We start from the raw sequence: 14,339 nt of genomic DNA, 5'->3' as shown, positions 1-14,339 counted from the left end.
CTCCCCTCTTCCTGCCAGGATATTCAGAGCTTTGGTAAGAGCAGATAAGAAACACCCAATACTGGTGATGATCAAAAGCTTTACTGCTAAAACCATCTGCTGAAAGAAAACAATCACAGAAGCCTTTGGCCACAGAAAGGCGGGAACCTCTCATGTCCTCCCCCCCTGCAGCCATCCTTCCCCGCTAAGTAGCAGAAATTAAATTAACTTCCCTTTGTTTTAATGAGCCACACACAACCCAAAGGGAACAATTACAGGAGCATGGTCTGTGTGGCAGAGCAAGAGCAGATTCTGTAGCAGGCTGCTAAAGTGAAGTGCCTGGGAGCCTTCTGCAGGACCTGCCCTTGAGACCTGCTGCATGGCGTGTTCCACTGTTATGCAGGATGAGGGCAAGGGTAAGGAGAAGCATTGGTTTGATTCTTATTTCCCACCTTTAAAACTGCACAAAGAACTATTACCCTGCAGGCAACTGCTCTCGGTCCTTCCTAGGGGATACCTGGATTTGCTTAGTTGGGGTTCAACGCTGGTTTCCAGCTGTGATAGCTTTCAAGTTACTTGTTCTCTTCAGGATGTTGGGGACAAAGAGAAGCCCCGAGGCTCGCTCAATACTCTCAATAGGAACCAGGAACCGTTCCAGGGGGATCTTCTCATCCACGGGGCTGTTTGGCATCACGTAGGAGCGCAACTCTATCTCCCCGCTCTCCTTTTCCAAGATGAGCACCTTGAAGAAGTGGGTGGGGACGGCTACGTGGTTCTTCCCGATCACCTGGTACTTGACATACATCTTCCCGTCCGCCTCCATCCTGCACCAACAGCAACGCCTGTGTTACCTCCTAGTCTGGTGCCACGTCCACCCCCTCAGCCCTCTGCCCCCGAAGCAAGCTCCCACCCCACAGGACGGCAGGGAGCAGCCCCACTTCTGCAGCAGGGGTGCAAACCCACTGCTGAGACGGGGGCTACGTGACACAGGAAGGCTGAGCTGTGTGTCGGCTCTGCGCCCCCATATCCCTTCTCCCCTGCTCTCTCCCTAACAGCCTTCCCAAGCGTTTCCTGCTGCTGAAGAGACCCCACACGAGACGGCTGCGCTTTAGCACTGCGTGAGGGTCTCTGCAAGCAGAGTCACAGTCTGAAGTGGAGAAACAGCCCACGAAACAAAACCTCGAAACTCTGTGCTCAGAGGCCTGCGGTCTAACCCGGTAACTACCGCTGCGGGCGGCGGTTACGCTGCAGCTCCAGCTCAAGGGGGGCAGGGGCAGGGTGACCCTGCCCCGAGGGGGCTCCTTCCTGCACATCGCCCCGGCCAGGGGTGCAGGGGGTGCCCCCTCTGCCCCTCTCCTCCCCCCCCCGCGCTCGGCCCCCGCGTTTACCTGGGCAGGTAAAGCGGCCCCGTGCAGACGTAGACGTCCTTGTTGCTCCTGGCCAAGCTCCTGCTGTACCGCTCCAGGCTGTTCCAGGCGTGCGCGTTCAGGTGGGGGTCCTGGCCCGGCCGCGGGGCAGCAGCCGGTTACTGGGGGCCCTCCCCGCTCCGCCTCCCCGCGCCCCCCGCGGGCCCGGCTCCTCACCCCCCACCCCCCCGGCGGGCCCGGCGCGGCCCTACCTGCGGGGCCACGTTGCTGAGGTAGAAGGTGTCCTGCATGGCCTCCTGGCTCCAGCGGTGGTTGGCGGCGGCCGCCAGGTGCCCGCGGTCGAAGCCGCTGCCGCGGTAGTCGGCGTTGGTGGCGCGGTGGTACTCGTGCACCGAGTCGTCCTCGCGGAACACGCAGGCGGCGCGCTCCGAGGGCCCGCGCAGCCGCTCGCGCTCGAGCCGCTCGATCACCCAGAGCGCGCCGCGGCTGCGCGGGTCGTAGCACAGCAGGTAGGAGCCGCGCGCGCGCAGCTGCGCCAGCCCGGGCAGCCCGTACTTGGCCAGCTCGCCCCCCGCCGCCCCCGGCGGGCCGGCCGCCGCCACGGCGGGCACCACGGGCAGGCGGCCCAGCAGCGCCGCCACCGCGTCGCTCTCGGGCCGCCGCCGGGCGCCCAGGGCCGCCCCCAGCCCCGCGCCCAGGGCCAGCGCGGCGCCGGGCAGCAGCCACCGGGCGCGCAGCATGGCCGTGCGCTGCGCCGCGGGGCGGGGCGGCCGCCGCTTAAAGGGGCCGCGGCAGCGTCGCCCTCTTAAGGACGAGGGGCGCCGGGCCGGGCAGGCCGCGACCCCCGGGCCCGGCGGCGGCAGAAGCGGCACCGGCGGGGCGGGGCTTGGCTGCGCAGGCGGGAGCACAGCGCCGAACGGGGAGCCCCCGCGGCGGCGAGTACAAAACCGCAGCGGGGGCACCGCCAGCCCCTCTGGGAGCGGCGGCGCCCCCGGGGCGGCCCGCGCCCCCCGCCCGGCCGCGTAACCCGCAGCCGCCCGCTGGGGCCGGGGCAGCGCCGCCCAAACGGAGCTTCAGCGGAAGCGCGGACGAGCCCGAGGGCGATGGAGTGACCTCGACCACCCGCGCCGGCGCCTCCCCCACCCAGGGCACACCCAGCCCCGGCCCTCCGGCATTTGTCCCTTCCCACCTGCCCAGGCACCCCGGCCTCCCCCAAAGCGCCGCTGCCCCCCATCCCGCCCGCTGCCTCAGCGTGAATCAGCCCACGTTAGGTCACAAAATCCAAACGCAAAATCAGTGTTCTGAGTGACCGCCGTCAACAACTCGATGGCCAGCATCCTCTTGCTTCTACCCCCCTGGCAAAGCCACCACGTTTCCCACAGCCCGAGCTGCAGGGTGCTGCAGGCAGAGCGGCCCCTCTTCTTCCCAGGGAAGGCTCGGCTCCCCTGCATCCAGCACAGCGTCCCATTTTTCCTCCCAGTTGAAGATGGGTCCCCCTTCCCCTCCTGGCAGCAGCCACGCCTGTGAGCAACGCGCTGTAACAGCCACTTAAACATCCTCTGTTTGGGCCCCTAAGATAGAAGGGGTGTCCAAGGCACCACAGGCCAATGCCCCCCAACCCAAAGAACCGCTGCTTCAGCCAACCTCACTGCTCCTGCAGCAGACTGAGATTAAAAGAAATCAGAGGGGAAAACATCTCAAGGGTGGAGCAGGTGTTATTTGGCCACAAGAGCAAGGAAGTGCTATTGAAATAGTCTGACCCCAACAATAAAAAATGGGATGTCCCAAGCCATTGAAAAGTCCAACAAGTCCTTCCAACAGCCAGACAGAAGTCCTACCACACAGGAGGGGATAAGCAGGAATATAAAACTGCTTTTCACATAGGAACCAGCCTGTCTGGGTGTATCAAAGTCATTAAAAGTTCTCTCTGAAAAGCTCAATCAATTTAGCAGCTGTAGTCTGGATAAGGCTAGAGAATTTATCCTAGAGAACCTTTCCAGCAGCCAAAGCCCTCATTGCATCCTGTTAGACCACAGCAGACTCCTTCTAAAAGCATTTAGCATCTCCCCCTAAAGAGAAGATGGCGTAACATAAGCCCTTCAGCACCTAGGAAAAGAGAAGACAGCATGACACCCGTACCCAGCCAGCCACCTGCACTTGCCACTTAATTAGCCACCTTCCCAGTGTCTTCCTCAAGTGTTTGTAATGCGACAGACCAGCACCCACCTCAGAGCTGGGCAACTCCTCTGCAGGAGGTCAACCGCAGGGCCCAAACGCCACTCTAAAAAACAAGCAGAAGTTCATCTCCAAGTAAAATCTTTAATCCCGATTTGCCTGCTGCCTTCTCAGGTTATTTTTAAGGAGACTTCTAGCTGTTCAGAGCAGGAATCCTCACAGACGCTCCCATTTACCAGAGAGAAAATACAGCTTAAGGGAACCCTGCGCTTGTCAGAAGGACCTGGAACAGACAGCCTAGGTATTCAGGGATGTGAGAGCAGAGCTTGTAAGTGGAATGTGAGCAGGCTACAGCAGTTTAGAGCAGTTCTGAGGCATAAGTGTTTGGAGGAGGTCCAATTCTGCCGAAGAGTTTGACCCTCCGGTTCTGCGTTTGTGTCTCCCAGCTAGCCATTTGGCCATACAGGGTCTAACCACCGGCCTCTCTAGTGCAGGGTACCCAAGAACCGAGACCATGAGACCACCAGGAATAGCTCAGCGATACAAGGCAGGAAGAACATAGCCCCAGTGCTTAGAGCAGACAGAATGCTTCATCACAGAGCTGTCCTGGTCAATCAGCTCTGTATTTCTTGGGAGGAAAACTCTACCCTCTAGAAGGGACTGCAGCAGAGAGGGATACTGTTAGCCACAGCTGTTGATTACAGATTGTTTTAAGTCTTCGCTTGCTATTGCTCCGCCACAGCAGCAACACCTGGCTGCATCAGTGTTACTCAAGCATCTTCTGAAGAGGCAAAGATTGCTTGGGATTGCCAATAAGAACGTGGGTACAAGCATCAACCTGTCCTCCAGTCTCCCCACCCACCTTTGTGAGAATTACAATAGCGTGTAAAGAACTGGCCTTCAGTGAAGGAAGTAACACTAGTAAAAAAGCTGAAAGCTGACAACATCCCTCCTGCTAGGGTGATTCTGGGCCATCAGGAGCTTAAGCAAATCTTACAAAGACAACTGACCTTTAACAAATCAATACCCATAAATACCAGAAACTGCAGTGTCAAACAGCTATGCAGAGGTGAGCCAACACAGCACAGAAAGAAAGGGAAAAGCACGCTGGATTAGTGTTCGCTCGAGAGCTTCTGCACCACCAAAGCACCTGGGTGCCGGCAACTTCTCCCTCTGAGGATTACAGTTTCTGATCAGCTCAACGCTGCCGGCAGGTTAGCAGTTCTCTCCGTAGTTTGTCTTAGTCAACGTTCACCTGAGCCTGCTCTGCTGTATTTGAAATGCAGCGGTTTCCCTCTCAGGAGGAACCAGTGTCCAACACGGGACTGTGACTCCAGCAGGACCGGTACACAGGAGAGTGGATCAGCCCCAGCAGCCAGCTAATGACAAATGCTTGTATGCCCACTGGATTACATCAGAAGAGCACTCTTACTTGTAGGTCAGACCAGTACCCTGTCTCTTCCTGGCAAGAAGCACTATGAGACAATATCAAGGTTACTCTGACCACAGCTTATGCAGGGTGATATTATACAAGCCACTGAGGCAGAAAACCCCAGTGCAATGTCTGTATAAGCCCCTAAATACGGCTGTCTTCACTGCATGCGACTAGGCGCCGGATTCTTGTATTTCAGATTCTTGATTGTAGCTGGATATGCTCCAGTTCAGAGCCAGAAATGCAGCATGAGGCCTCCCTGCAGCAACAAGTTCCTGATCTAAGGCTGTGCGTAATAAGGCTTGACTTCAAACTACACTCATTAAGACCACCACGGTCTTGCTTTCAAGGAGACCTTGTTGGTAAGGCGATTCCAGATTCAGGCAGTTTCAGTGCACAAAGCCACCAGCTGTAATTGTGTCCTCCCATCTCAGCTTCTCAAGGTCTCTCTCCCAGGCAAAGGTGTCCAAACTGCCAGATGACAATCACGAGAAACTGATGCAATCTTCTTTGCACACCCCAGGGATGGCGAAGTGCAGACACAAGGGAGAAGAATCCAGAAGCTACTTGAATGGCAGGATGCATGACTTCATTGGAATACAATTTATACACAGGAGGAAGATCCTTCTATATTCACCCACCAAAAGCCACTGGACTTAGCTTGTCCCTTCCCTGTCAGAAGTTACTCCGTGTGTTACTTCCATGCTATAGGAGTCCATCCCTTCAGGAATAAGCAGACAGATGATTTCTTTCTCCCCTTACTTAAAAGTCATTAAAAAAAGATACAAAGAACTGCTTTTGGCAGCACAGAGGCATTTGAGATTTGAAAAAAATCTGGAGTGCAGGACCCAAGTAGATGGGGAAGTAATCAGTCCTTGACCTAATAAATAGAGTAGAAGGAAATCTTCAAGGTGGCCAGCAGCCCAAACACAAAACCTGAAGTCCTGCAGAGACCACTAGGGGCTTTAATGCACCACATTGTGTGGGGGCATCTCCTGGGATCCACTGCCATACAGTTTCTCTGACACCTTTTATTAGGCTCACGGACTATTTGGAATCTTGAAGTTCCTTTGCCTTCTTCAAAATCAGATGAACATCAGAGATAGGATAATCCTATGTCAAAGAAACAAAGCGATGTAAGTGACTACCTAGCATTTCTTGTACACGTTGTTTCACTTAAGCAGGGCAAACCTTGACAACAGCATTCTTGGCCTATTATAATATAATATATATATATATAATAACTGCCATGTTCAGTTACTCCCTTAACAGCTAACAGCTTCCTGTTTTGCAACTGATCAAGCCTCAAATATCCTTCAAGAAGGTTGTTTGGTTGTTTGTTTTAATTTGTCCTCCAAGGGTGCAGTAAGCTGGCCTGCTACAAGGGCTATTGTCATGCCAGAAAGCCTTATCAAAGCCAGTATCTTGCACAGCCCAAAGCAGGAACTGGCAGAATCAAAGATATCCTACTGTGCCGTGCAGGTGCTTTCAACCTTGGGTTCTCACAGATCTCAGAACTAATCAAAAGCCTCTGGCCAAAACTTTAACAATGTTACACAGGGTTTCACATCTTTGCTAGAAATTACATTTTTTGCAAACCAAAGGAACATTAGAAACTTCTAGTCTATCATAATTTCCCTGTAGGCTGGAATGGGTGCACAAGCGAAAGATTCACGCTCCCTGTAATGAGCGTGCTGTAAGGTCCCTTATGATTTTTCTGCATGCAAACATCAGAAATCTGGTACTTCTCTTCAGCCAGGCGTACCCTCTCCCATACCATCATCCCCTCTCCCAGTACTATTTTCTCTTCAAATTGCTCCCTATGCCCATGATATTTAATCCTTACCTGTAGCAGCCTCATGTTCAGAGTGAAGTCTCCTTCCAGCAACTGATCCCGTATTAATCTGAAAGACAGAAGTTATTCCAGCTGCTTCTGACTTTTTACTTTTAAAAGGAACTTTAAAAACAGACTACACTGTGCCCTTATAGAGGTTTTAAAAAACACTTTTGATACCACTGTGAACAGTGACTATAACCTATTCACCAGATGCCTTAACACATGCCTACAGAAGACTCCTGGAAAGGAGGGAAAGAAAAGAGCAGGAGGACTACCTGTGTACTTACGTCAACATGGCACAACAGACGAGCAGAAGAAAATCAAAGCGCTTATCATCAGCGAAGAGGGAGTCCCAGATACGGATGACATCTGGCAGCAGGAACTCTTGGGACAAGAGCAGCGTCAGCCAGCGGAAGGCAAAGAACTGGGGTTTGATGTTCTGTTCTTGCTGTCAGACATGCACCAGGCAAAGAATGAATACGTGCTCTCGGCCAGTTCCCTACAAGCAAGAGATGCACCCCATGTTTCCATCCCCATCTCCACCCTGATATAGCTCTAAGCTGCCAACTCATGCTACAACATCAGCAAGCCCGCTGCCTCCTTTGAAGGCTCTCATGTTTAAGCTAGACTGAGATTTTTAGTGCAGCCATGCTCCATGTCTACAGACAAGCCAGAAAATGCTCCTCTGTCCACAACATGGGGTAGAGGAAGCTTTTCTTCCTAAAGGCACTATTTGTGTAAGTTCCGTTAAACCTGCCAAGTAACCTTAACGTTCCCATTTGAATTTTTTCTGCAAAGCTGCAGCCCTCCCCCTCTACCAGAGACACTGTTTTGTCAGGATTTCCTCTCCTTTCCAGAAGCCCTGAATTTATCAAAATGTTTACTGTTCACAAAAAGAAACAAAGATGGAAGAGTTCACACTGATGGTCAGTAAAGTGTACTGTAAGCACTTCTAGCCTGAAGCTTTCTTGTTTTCTGCTGTTAAATCCAAGGAACCATGAGTTTAATCAAGGTCAAACAAGTTCAGGATGCTGTTGATATTCTTAAGGACCAGCTGCTGCATGGCCAAGACCATTTCCTGCCAGACAAACAGTTAGCAGCCTATTTTCTCCCCACTGAATCAGCCACCAGCCAACACTGTGGGTCCTGTCACTGGGCTGACAAACCATCTTTTGGATTATAAAAGAAATAAATCCTGATTTTTCTAAATGCAAAAAATCTCAAGTGTGATTTGGTGGAGGTTGGAGTAACAAGAACAGCTTTCCCTTCCAAATCCTCCTTGGACTTCCACTCCAAATTGACTATAAGACCTGAAAATGTTTTCAGCAATAGCTGCCTTCTACATGTTCTACAAAACTCACACCAACCCATGGCACTCAGAGACCCCGGATGAACAAGAATTGTAAAATTAGGTGGGTGGGATGGTCCATCTTGCTGGATTTCACTTTACTTCTGGGATTATCTCCATGCAGTTTAAGTCAGTGCTGTCAGGGCAATCAGAGGCTATAGCAGTGCGTGCATGGAAGCAGGGGAGGCTGGTTTTTGTTTTGTTCTTAAAGGACAGACACAATTCCTGTAATTTCACATTCCAAGGAAATATACAGCAAAACTCATGTTTTGCCCGATAACTAGAAGAAACTAAAGACTCTAGCGCTAGCTACGCCTCAACCCAGGTGACCAGGGAATGCGGCCAACTCACTTTGGACTCACAGCTGGCAGCTTTGCAACAAGAGTTGTTTGCTTTCACAGTCAGGCAGGGGAGAAAAGCCTTGCTGTGTCAGCTCGCTCTAGGCTTACTCCAAGGAGAGGTTATTTCAGCCCACAGATAAGAGAGCCTTTATGCCCTGTAGGCAAAGCCCTTCACACACTCTCTCAACCTTTCTATTCAAGCACAGTAACAGTTTAACAAAATCGGTTGACATTTAAATGCGCTATTAAGCTCTGCTCCTCACGTTCCAGCTGAGACTCGGAGAAACACCTAAGCTCCTCACCAGTTTCAAATACAGCTCCACATCTTTTTCTTTCAGGGTGGAGTAGACCTTCTCCATTTTGTAGGTAATACCACACTGAGAATCATCCAGGCTCTTAATGAAGTTGTCCCGAATTTCAGCCATTAGATTGGTAAAGCAGAAAAATGTGTCTGCTTCAGCGTGTTCTGGGGGAGGGAAGAAAAAAAAAAAAATAATCACGGGGGAGTAGAGAAAGCATCACTGATTGAGGCACACAGAACTGTTCCGGCTCCATAGTCTGGTTGCTGTACTGGAATCAAGTAGCAGATCCTACAAAATTTTGGCTTGCTTAGTCTGGACTTTTTTTTTTTTTTTTTAAATAGAAATTTCTACAGAGCTACTGCAGATACCAACCCTGTGGGCAACACAAGGTCTTCATGACATTGGGTCACAAACCAGCCAGTTATCTATGCCCAAGAACATCATCTGCTCTCCCTGCCATCAGCACACATCCTAGGAGCTCCTGTGAAGCAGAAGCAAAAGGCAAAGTCCTCCTACTCCGTTCTTTTCTTACCAGGTATATACAGTGTAAGCAAACAAGAGCTTCTACAGGGATTTTAATTTTCACAAAGTGCAACCCAGATCCATACAAGACAAACAAAACCCTTCAGAAATCCTCACTTCCCATGTCCTTACCACTCACCACCCATTCAGTTTCTATCAATTTGCTATGGTTCCCAAAACTCCTTATCTCTTGCTGTATTTGCTTTTTAGCCCTGACTGGTCAAAACAGAGTTGTTTAAAGAGAGTCTTGTTCCCAAAACAGTTCTTTACAGAAAGCATGCAGTACGACAGCCATTACCAAGTGGCCCAAAGTCTCTCACCTTTCCATTCGCTGTTTGGATCTGTAGCAAAGGTGTAGTAAAGAGGCCCCACAATTTCATTCATCCCCTGAACATATGCTATCCCAGGGTTCAGCTTGGCATAGATGAACAGGATTCGCTCCACCACTTCCCAGTGAGCTTCACAGCCATTAGGCAGAACTTCATACTCGCTCAGAGAACTGGGTGTCGTTTTAAGAGGGGAGCTCACCTGAAAAGCAAGGCAAGACTATGGCTGATTCAGGACAACCAACTGGCACAGATAGTTTTGTACACGACAGGCCCCCAAAAGATTAGACCAGCTTATACCAAGCAGGCAGGTATTCACATAAACCAAGACAAGTAACTCAAAGCACAGACGCAGTGAAGTCGTAGCGCTGGCTCTCCCTGAAGAACAAAGCAGTCTGTGCAGCAACAGACAGTTCCCCTGAACCACTGCACCACCCGACCCCATGCAGCAAAAAACCACAGCAGTTCCACTTCTTTGTTAGTGGTATGAGGAGAAGTACAGATGTGTTGTGGTAGCAAGCCACCTTCCCCAACACCATCTGGCACTTGCACTGTAATGCTCATGAAAAAAAGACAACCACACATTTCAGTAGATAGCCAGCTCTTTTCCTAATAGCAGGTTTATGAGATCCAGTTCTGGCAGGCTATATAAATTCAACTTCAATAAATTAACCCTTCAGTGTTTTGTTCCCATACAGAAAGGCACACGTCAAGCATAACACACTCACCTTTTCCTAAAACTCCAGCTTCTGCCAGAAGTCAGGAAAAAGTAATCCTTAAAATTAAATATACCTGTAATTCCCAACTGTCAGGCACCCCAACTGGTTCTACAAAGCTGTCCAGCCACCAGAATACACAGTACCTACTGGGGTATTTGCTTAATTCCAGCGCACAAGTGGAGAGAGAAACAGACAAAACCCCTTATCAGCTGTCTTGCCCCATGGACAGACCCCACCTAGAGCTCACATTTGTGACCCCGCTGCGGTTTCGTGCCACCGTCTGCGACTTGAGCGTGGTCTGCTCCACCCGCTTGCGCAGCGTCTCAAACTCATTTTGGGGGTCCAGGATTAAAAGGCAGGGGTAGTCCGTTGGGCGCTGGAAAAATGCCATGTCAGGGTACAGCCTCCTAGGACGGATACAGAAGGAGATCAGGCATAAGAAGGAAGTACATGCCCCATGTTGAACGCGAGGCTCAATTTAATACTAAACTTTGTTTTCGAAGTACAATGTGTTAACCAAACCACTCGGGTTCAGAAACCTGAGTTGTCCTGCTTCACACACCTGACATCTTTGTCTATCTGGAGAAGCACTTCATTATCCTTGAAGTAAGTATTCCATCGACTGTCTGGATTTGGATTGAGGGGCTAAAGAAATAAACAACAGAAACAGAACAAGCATGTTTCACACGTCAAAACCCTCAGTAAAGATTTAACACTTCTGCTGTCCCTCTGGCATCTCGTCAGCATACTCCTAGCACATCAGGTCTGATTTTTTCTCTCACTAGCTACATTTAGTGTTGTTTCTTCACACAGCATGCAGGAAGCGGATCAGAGCTTGTGAAACAACTGAGTGTGCCGGTTCACTTGGAGAGACAGAAGCCAACGTTTCCAGTTGCTTTTCACCTGTCTCTTAATGACTTTGTTCCCAAATCAGGTATCCTGTCCCCTGCCAACAAGATTCCTCATTGCAGCTCCGACCTGTACAACAGAGACGGTCTTTGTACTTCGGGTAAGAGTTACCCACCCATGCAGTACTTAGGCACTGTGGCTATTAGTTACAAGTATTGCCCTCTATCTCAGCTCTGAGAAGGCTGACTAAGCACCACCACTGTGTCCAGGAAAAAGGAAATACACTTTACTATGAACAACCTATCCCACATCTCACCAGTTTTCTAATATGGCAAACTTAACTCCCCTTCCACACACGCTTTCCTCTCTCCACACCACGAGCCACGCAAAGTTAACAACTAACCGAGAGAAGGCGGGGGGTGGGTGGGATCAATGTTACAAGAGATTCAAAGATCACTGCAACCTGCCAACACATGGAGTTTTACAAGCATGTTGGTTTTACAGCACCAAAGCCTCCAGAGACCACAGCAGCACAGACAACTGCACGCTAGCAGAGAAATTAACATTCAGGACCAGTCATGGAAGCAGCTATATCATTTTACAGTCTCTTCTGATCAGTTACTTCATTCCCTCCCCCAACATATACACTCTTATAGTGCTATCAGAGAAGGAAAAAGCCAAGGCATGCAGGAAATATTCCATTTAAAAAACCAAAGCCAGCAGAAGAACTAGAAATAAGGGAGTCTCCTGTCTTCCATGACATGGTCCAACTTAACTCTCCTGCCTCTTATATCCTCTGTTCAGATTAGCCTGCTCTGAGTCCACCCCCAGACCTGACTTCCCAGGAGAGCATTTCTTTGCTAGAGGTACCTCTTGTGATCCTCTCCTCTCTCCTAGGAGACCCACAGCCTGGGCAGCTAGCCACAAGGTAGGGGAGAAGGGACAGGCATAGCTGCAAACAGCCCTCTTCAGAGCTATTGGTGCTTTGCCAATTACTCCCACTGAAGGCTACTAAGATGCAAGTGCCAGGCTGGTACCCAGGAACCGTCCTTCCTGCTAGCAGGGCAAAACAGCTGAGAACAGAGCCAAGAACAGGCCAGGAGTTCAGGCTCCAGAACAACAGTTTACAGCTCTGGGGAGTTTTGTGCAACACCAACAACACTTACGTGATCTTCTAAGGTCACATCTTCCCTTGAAACACCCAGGTTGGCTTTGGCGATCCCAGGCTGTATAATCATTTCCTTTAGGAACTGGGAATACAGATCCCTTAAGGAAGAAAATAAGAGTTTGCAAAGGAGCAGAAGATTAAGTCAATGAATGCAACCAGACTGAGTTCAAATAGATCTCTCTACCACCGTGCTCAGCCAGAAGGCATTTGATTTTCTCTTCAGCTGAAGAGGTCAGTCCACCAGGCAGTCTACAGAACAGTGCATTCCACACAAGAACAATTCATGTTATGAAGGTACTTAATTATTTAAGGAACTATGCTCCTTCCCCGCAGATATCATTGAAATAAAAGGGCAAGTACCAACATGCTCACCTCTGTTTCTTGAGCAAAGAGCTCCATAAGGCTTTCTCTAATGGGAGGTAGTTCAGGAGTATCTGTACAGAAGACAGATGCACACAAATTAGTATTTGGAGAACGAGCTGTTATACCTGTAAGATGAGCAAACCAAACACAGTGGCTAGAACTGGTCCTTTGAACATACTGGGAGCTTTAGTACTTTGCCAAGCTAGTGTCAGGAATATTTTGGGGACTGGCTTTCAATGCAGACCTATTGGTAGGATTGATCAATAGCCAACTTGACCACAATGCGCTCCTAGCTTAATACTGAGGACTGTTCTCATGCAAAGAGCAGACACCCGCTTTCTGTCATCCTAGGTGACAGCTGCCCTGTGTCATTAAATGCTATTGTGACTGTGCCAGTGCTGATCTCCACAAATGACTGCCAATTCTGAATGGCTTTTAAGCTCTAGATTTTATGGTTGTTTACAGTTTTAAGTGCCCAAAAATACTACGTGTACTTAAGCAAACCAAAGCGTCGCTCACAAGAAACAAAAGCACCCCAAGCAAAACCCACCTTCCAGCACAGGCAGCGCAGCCCACCGTCAAAAGGAATTCCTGTGGAACATCAGGCAGAGAAATAGCTACGTCAGCCCCAGTCTGCTCACCGCGGTTTGCCAGCGTCGCCACACAAACAGGCAAGGCAGCACTTTTCCTCCCCAGGGGGCAAGGAGTTTTCGCAGGGACGCCATAGGGTTTATATACGGTGCCAAACTTGCCGGTGCCTCCCACGGGGCAGGGTGCCTGCAGCAGGCGTTGGAAGCAGAAAGCTGGGGGACCGCACAGGTGATGGACAGGGCACAGCAGAAGCAAGGAAACCCACAGGCATGTCAGAAAGGGGGAAGGAAGGGCTTGCCTGGAAGTCTGTGGCTGAGCTCAAAGGCCAGCTGGGGACCGCTGCGGCCTGATGGGACCTCGGGCTTGAAAACCCAGCCGCCAGCCCCGGGTTTCCAGCACTCACTGCTTCACACCAGCTCGGGACTGGGCTCCTTCGTGGCAGCTGGGGCGGCCTCAGCCCCCCTGGGGCCTGGCGTCCCCGGGCCGAGCCCTGCGGCGCAGCGCCAGCCTCAGGCACCGCCGGCCGGAGCCTCCCCGGGCCGCGGCCGTGCCCCGCGCCCTCCCCCCCGGGCCGCTCACCGCTGAAGCAGAGGTCGCGGAGCTTGGCCAGAGCCACCGTGGGTTCGCCGAGCACCTCCTGGAAGTCCGCGATCCTAAAGGGAGCGGAGCCGCAGGCGTTACAGCGCTTGTTACGGGCCTCCCTGGCCCCCCGCCGGGCCCCCCGCCACATCCCCCGCACGGGAGGGCAGGAGGTCCCCAGCACCCACCTGCTCTGGTGCAACCGCGACATGGCGGCCCCCGCGCCCCCTCCCCGCGCGCCGCATAAACGCTCCGGCTGGAAACCCTGCCCGCGGGGGGCGGGCCCGGCCTTCGGTACCGCCCCCCTGGGGGGCGTGCGCCCCGTCCCCGCAGCCGCCGCGGCCGGGGCGGTCTCCTCAGCCCGGGCCGGCCTTCACACCTCGGGGCGGCCCTTCGGCCGTGCCCCGCGCGGGCCGCCTCACGCTGGGCCGGCCCTTCCTT

The 14,339-nt window shown here is 51.7% G+C and overlaps 2 protein-coding genes across 3 annotated transcripts; both read right to left on the bottom strand.

Moving 5' to 3' along the window:
• Positions 1-65: 65 nt before the first annotated feature.
• On the bottom strand, positions 66-2,252 carry ENDOG (endonuclease G). Its single transcript, XM_055721058.1, has 3 exons — positions 1,598-2,252; positions 1,368-1,477; positions 66-803 (listed from the first exon to the last, which is right to left on the bottom strand). Exons 1-3 carry the CDS (start codon positions 2,084-2,086, stop codon positions 518-520), a joined length of 885 nt encoding a protein of 294 aa, XP_055577033.1. The 5' UTR covers positions 2,087-2,252; the 3' UTR covers positions 66-517.
• Positions 2,253-3,645: 1,393 nt separating this feature from the next.
• TBC1D13 (TBC1 domain family member 13) lies at positions 3,646-14,338 on the bottom strand. 2 transcript variants are annotated; one of them, XM_055721034.1, is made up of 12 exons: positions 14,087-14,338; positions 13,899-13,972; positions 13,279-13,319; positions 12,738-12,799; positions 12,364-12,463; positions 10,911-10,993; positions 10,596-10,755; positions 9,624-9,831; positions 8,782-8,945; positions 7,078-7,238; positions 6,800-6,857; positions 3,646-6,066 (listed from the first exon to the last, which is right to left on the bottom strand). In XM_055721034.1, exons 1-12 carry the CDS (start codon positions 14,107-14,109, stop codon positions 6,001-6,003), a joined length of 1,200 nt encoding a protein of 399 aa, XP_055577009.1. In that variant the 5' UTR covers positions 14,110-14,338; the 3' UTR covers positions 3,646-6,000. The 2 variants fall into 2 exon arrangements, with proteins under 2 accessions (XP_055577009.1, XP_055577008.1); XM_055721033.1 differs by lacking the exon at positions 14,087-14,338 and having other exon boundaries at positions 13,899-14,085.
• Position 14,339: the final 1 nt, after the last annotated feature.

This window comes from Falco cherrug, chromosome 9, assembly GCF_023634085.1.
Source record: "Falco cherrug isolate bFalChe1 chromosome 9, bFalChe1.pri, whole genome shotgun sequence".
Classification (NCBI taxonomy): Eukaryota; Metazoa; Chordata; class Aves; order Falconiformes; family Falconidae; genus Falco; species Falco cherrug.
This window is presented reverse-complemented; position numbering and strand designations above follow the sequence as displayed.

Bases quoted from the DNA above. Each gene is read 5' to 3' on its own strand.
- ENDOG (XM_055721058.1), bottom strand. From the start codon at position 2,086: ATGCTGCGCGCCCGGTGGCTGCTGCCCGGCGCCGCGCTGGCCCTGGGC. The intron at 1,478-1,597 runs GTAGGGCCGCGC...CGGCCGGGCCAG, and splicing joins TCAGCAACGTGGCCCCGCAG to GACCCCCACCTGAACGCGCA. The intron at 804-1,367 runs GTAAACGCGGGG...CTGTTGGTGCAG, and splicing joins GGGCCGCTTTACCTGCCCAG to GATGGAGGCGGACGGGAAGA.
- TBC1D13 (XM_055721033.1), bottom strand. From the start codon at position 14,049: ATGTGGCGGGGGGCCCGGCGGGGGGCCAGGGAGGCCCGTAACAAGCGC. The intron at 10,756-10,910 runs GTGTGTGAAGCA...TATCCGTCCTAG, and splicing joins CAGATAGACAAAGATGTCAG to GAGGCTGTACCCTGACATGG. The intron at 6,858-7,077 runs GTAAGTACACAG...TCTGTCTTTCAG, and splicing joins GTCTGTTGTGCCATGTTGAC to ATTAATACGGGATCAGTTGC.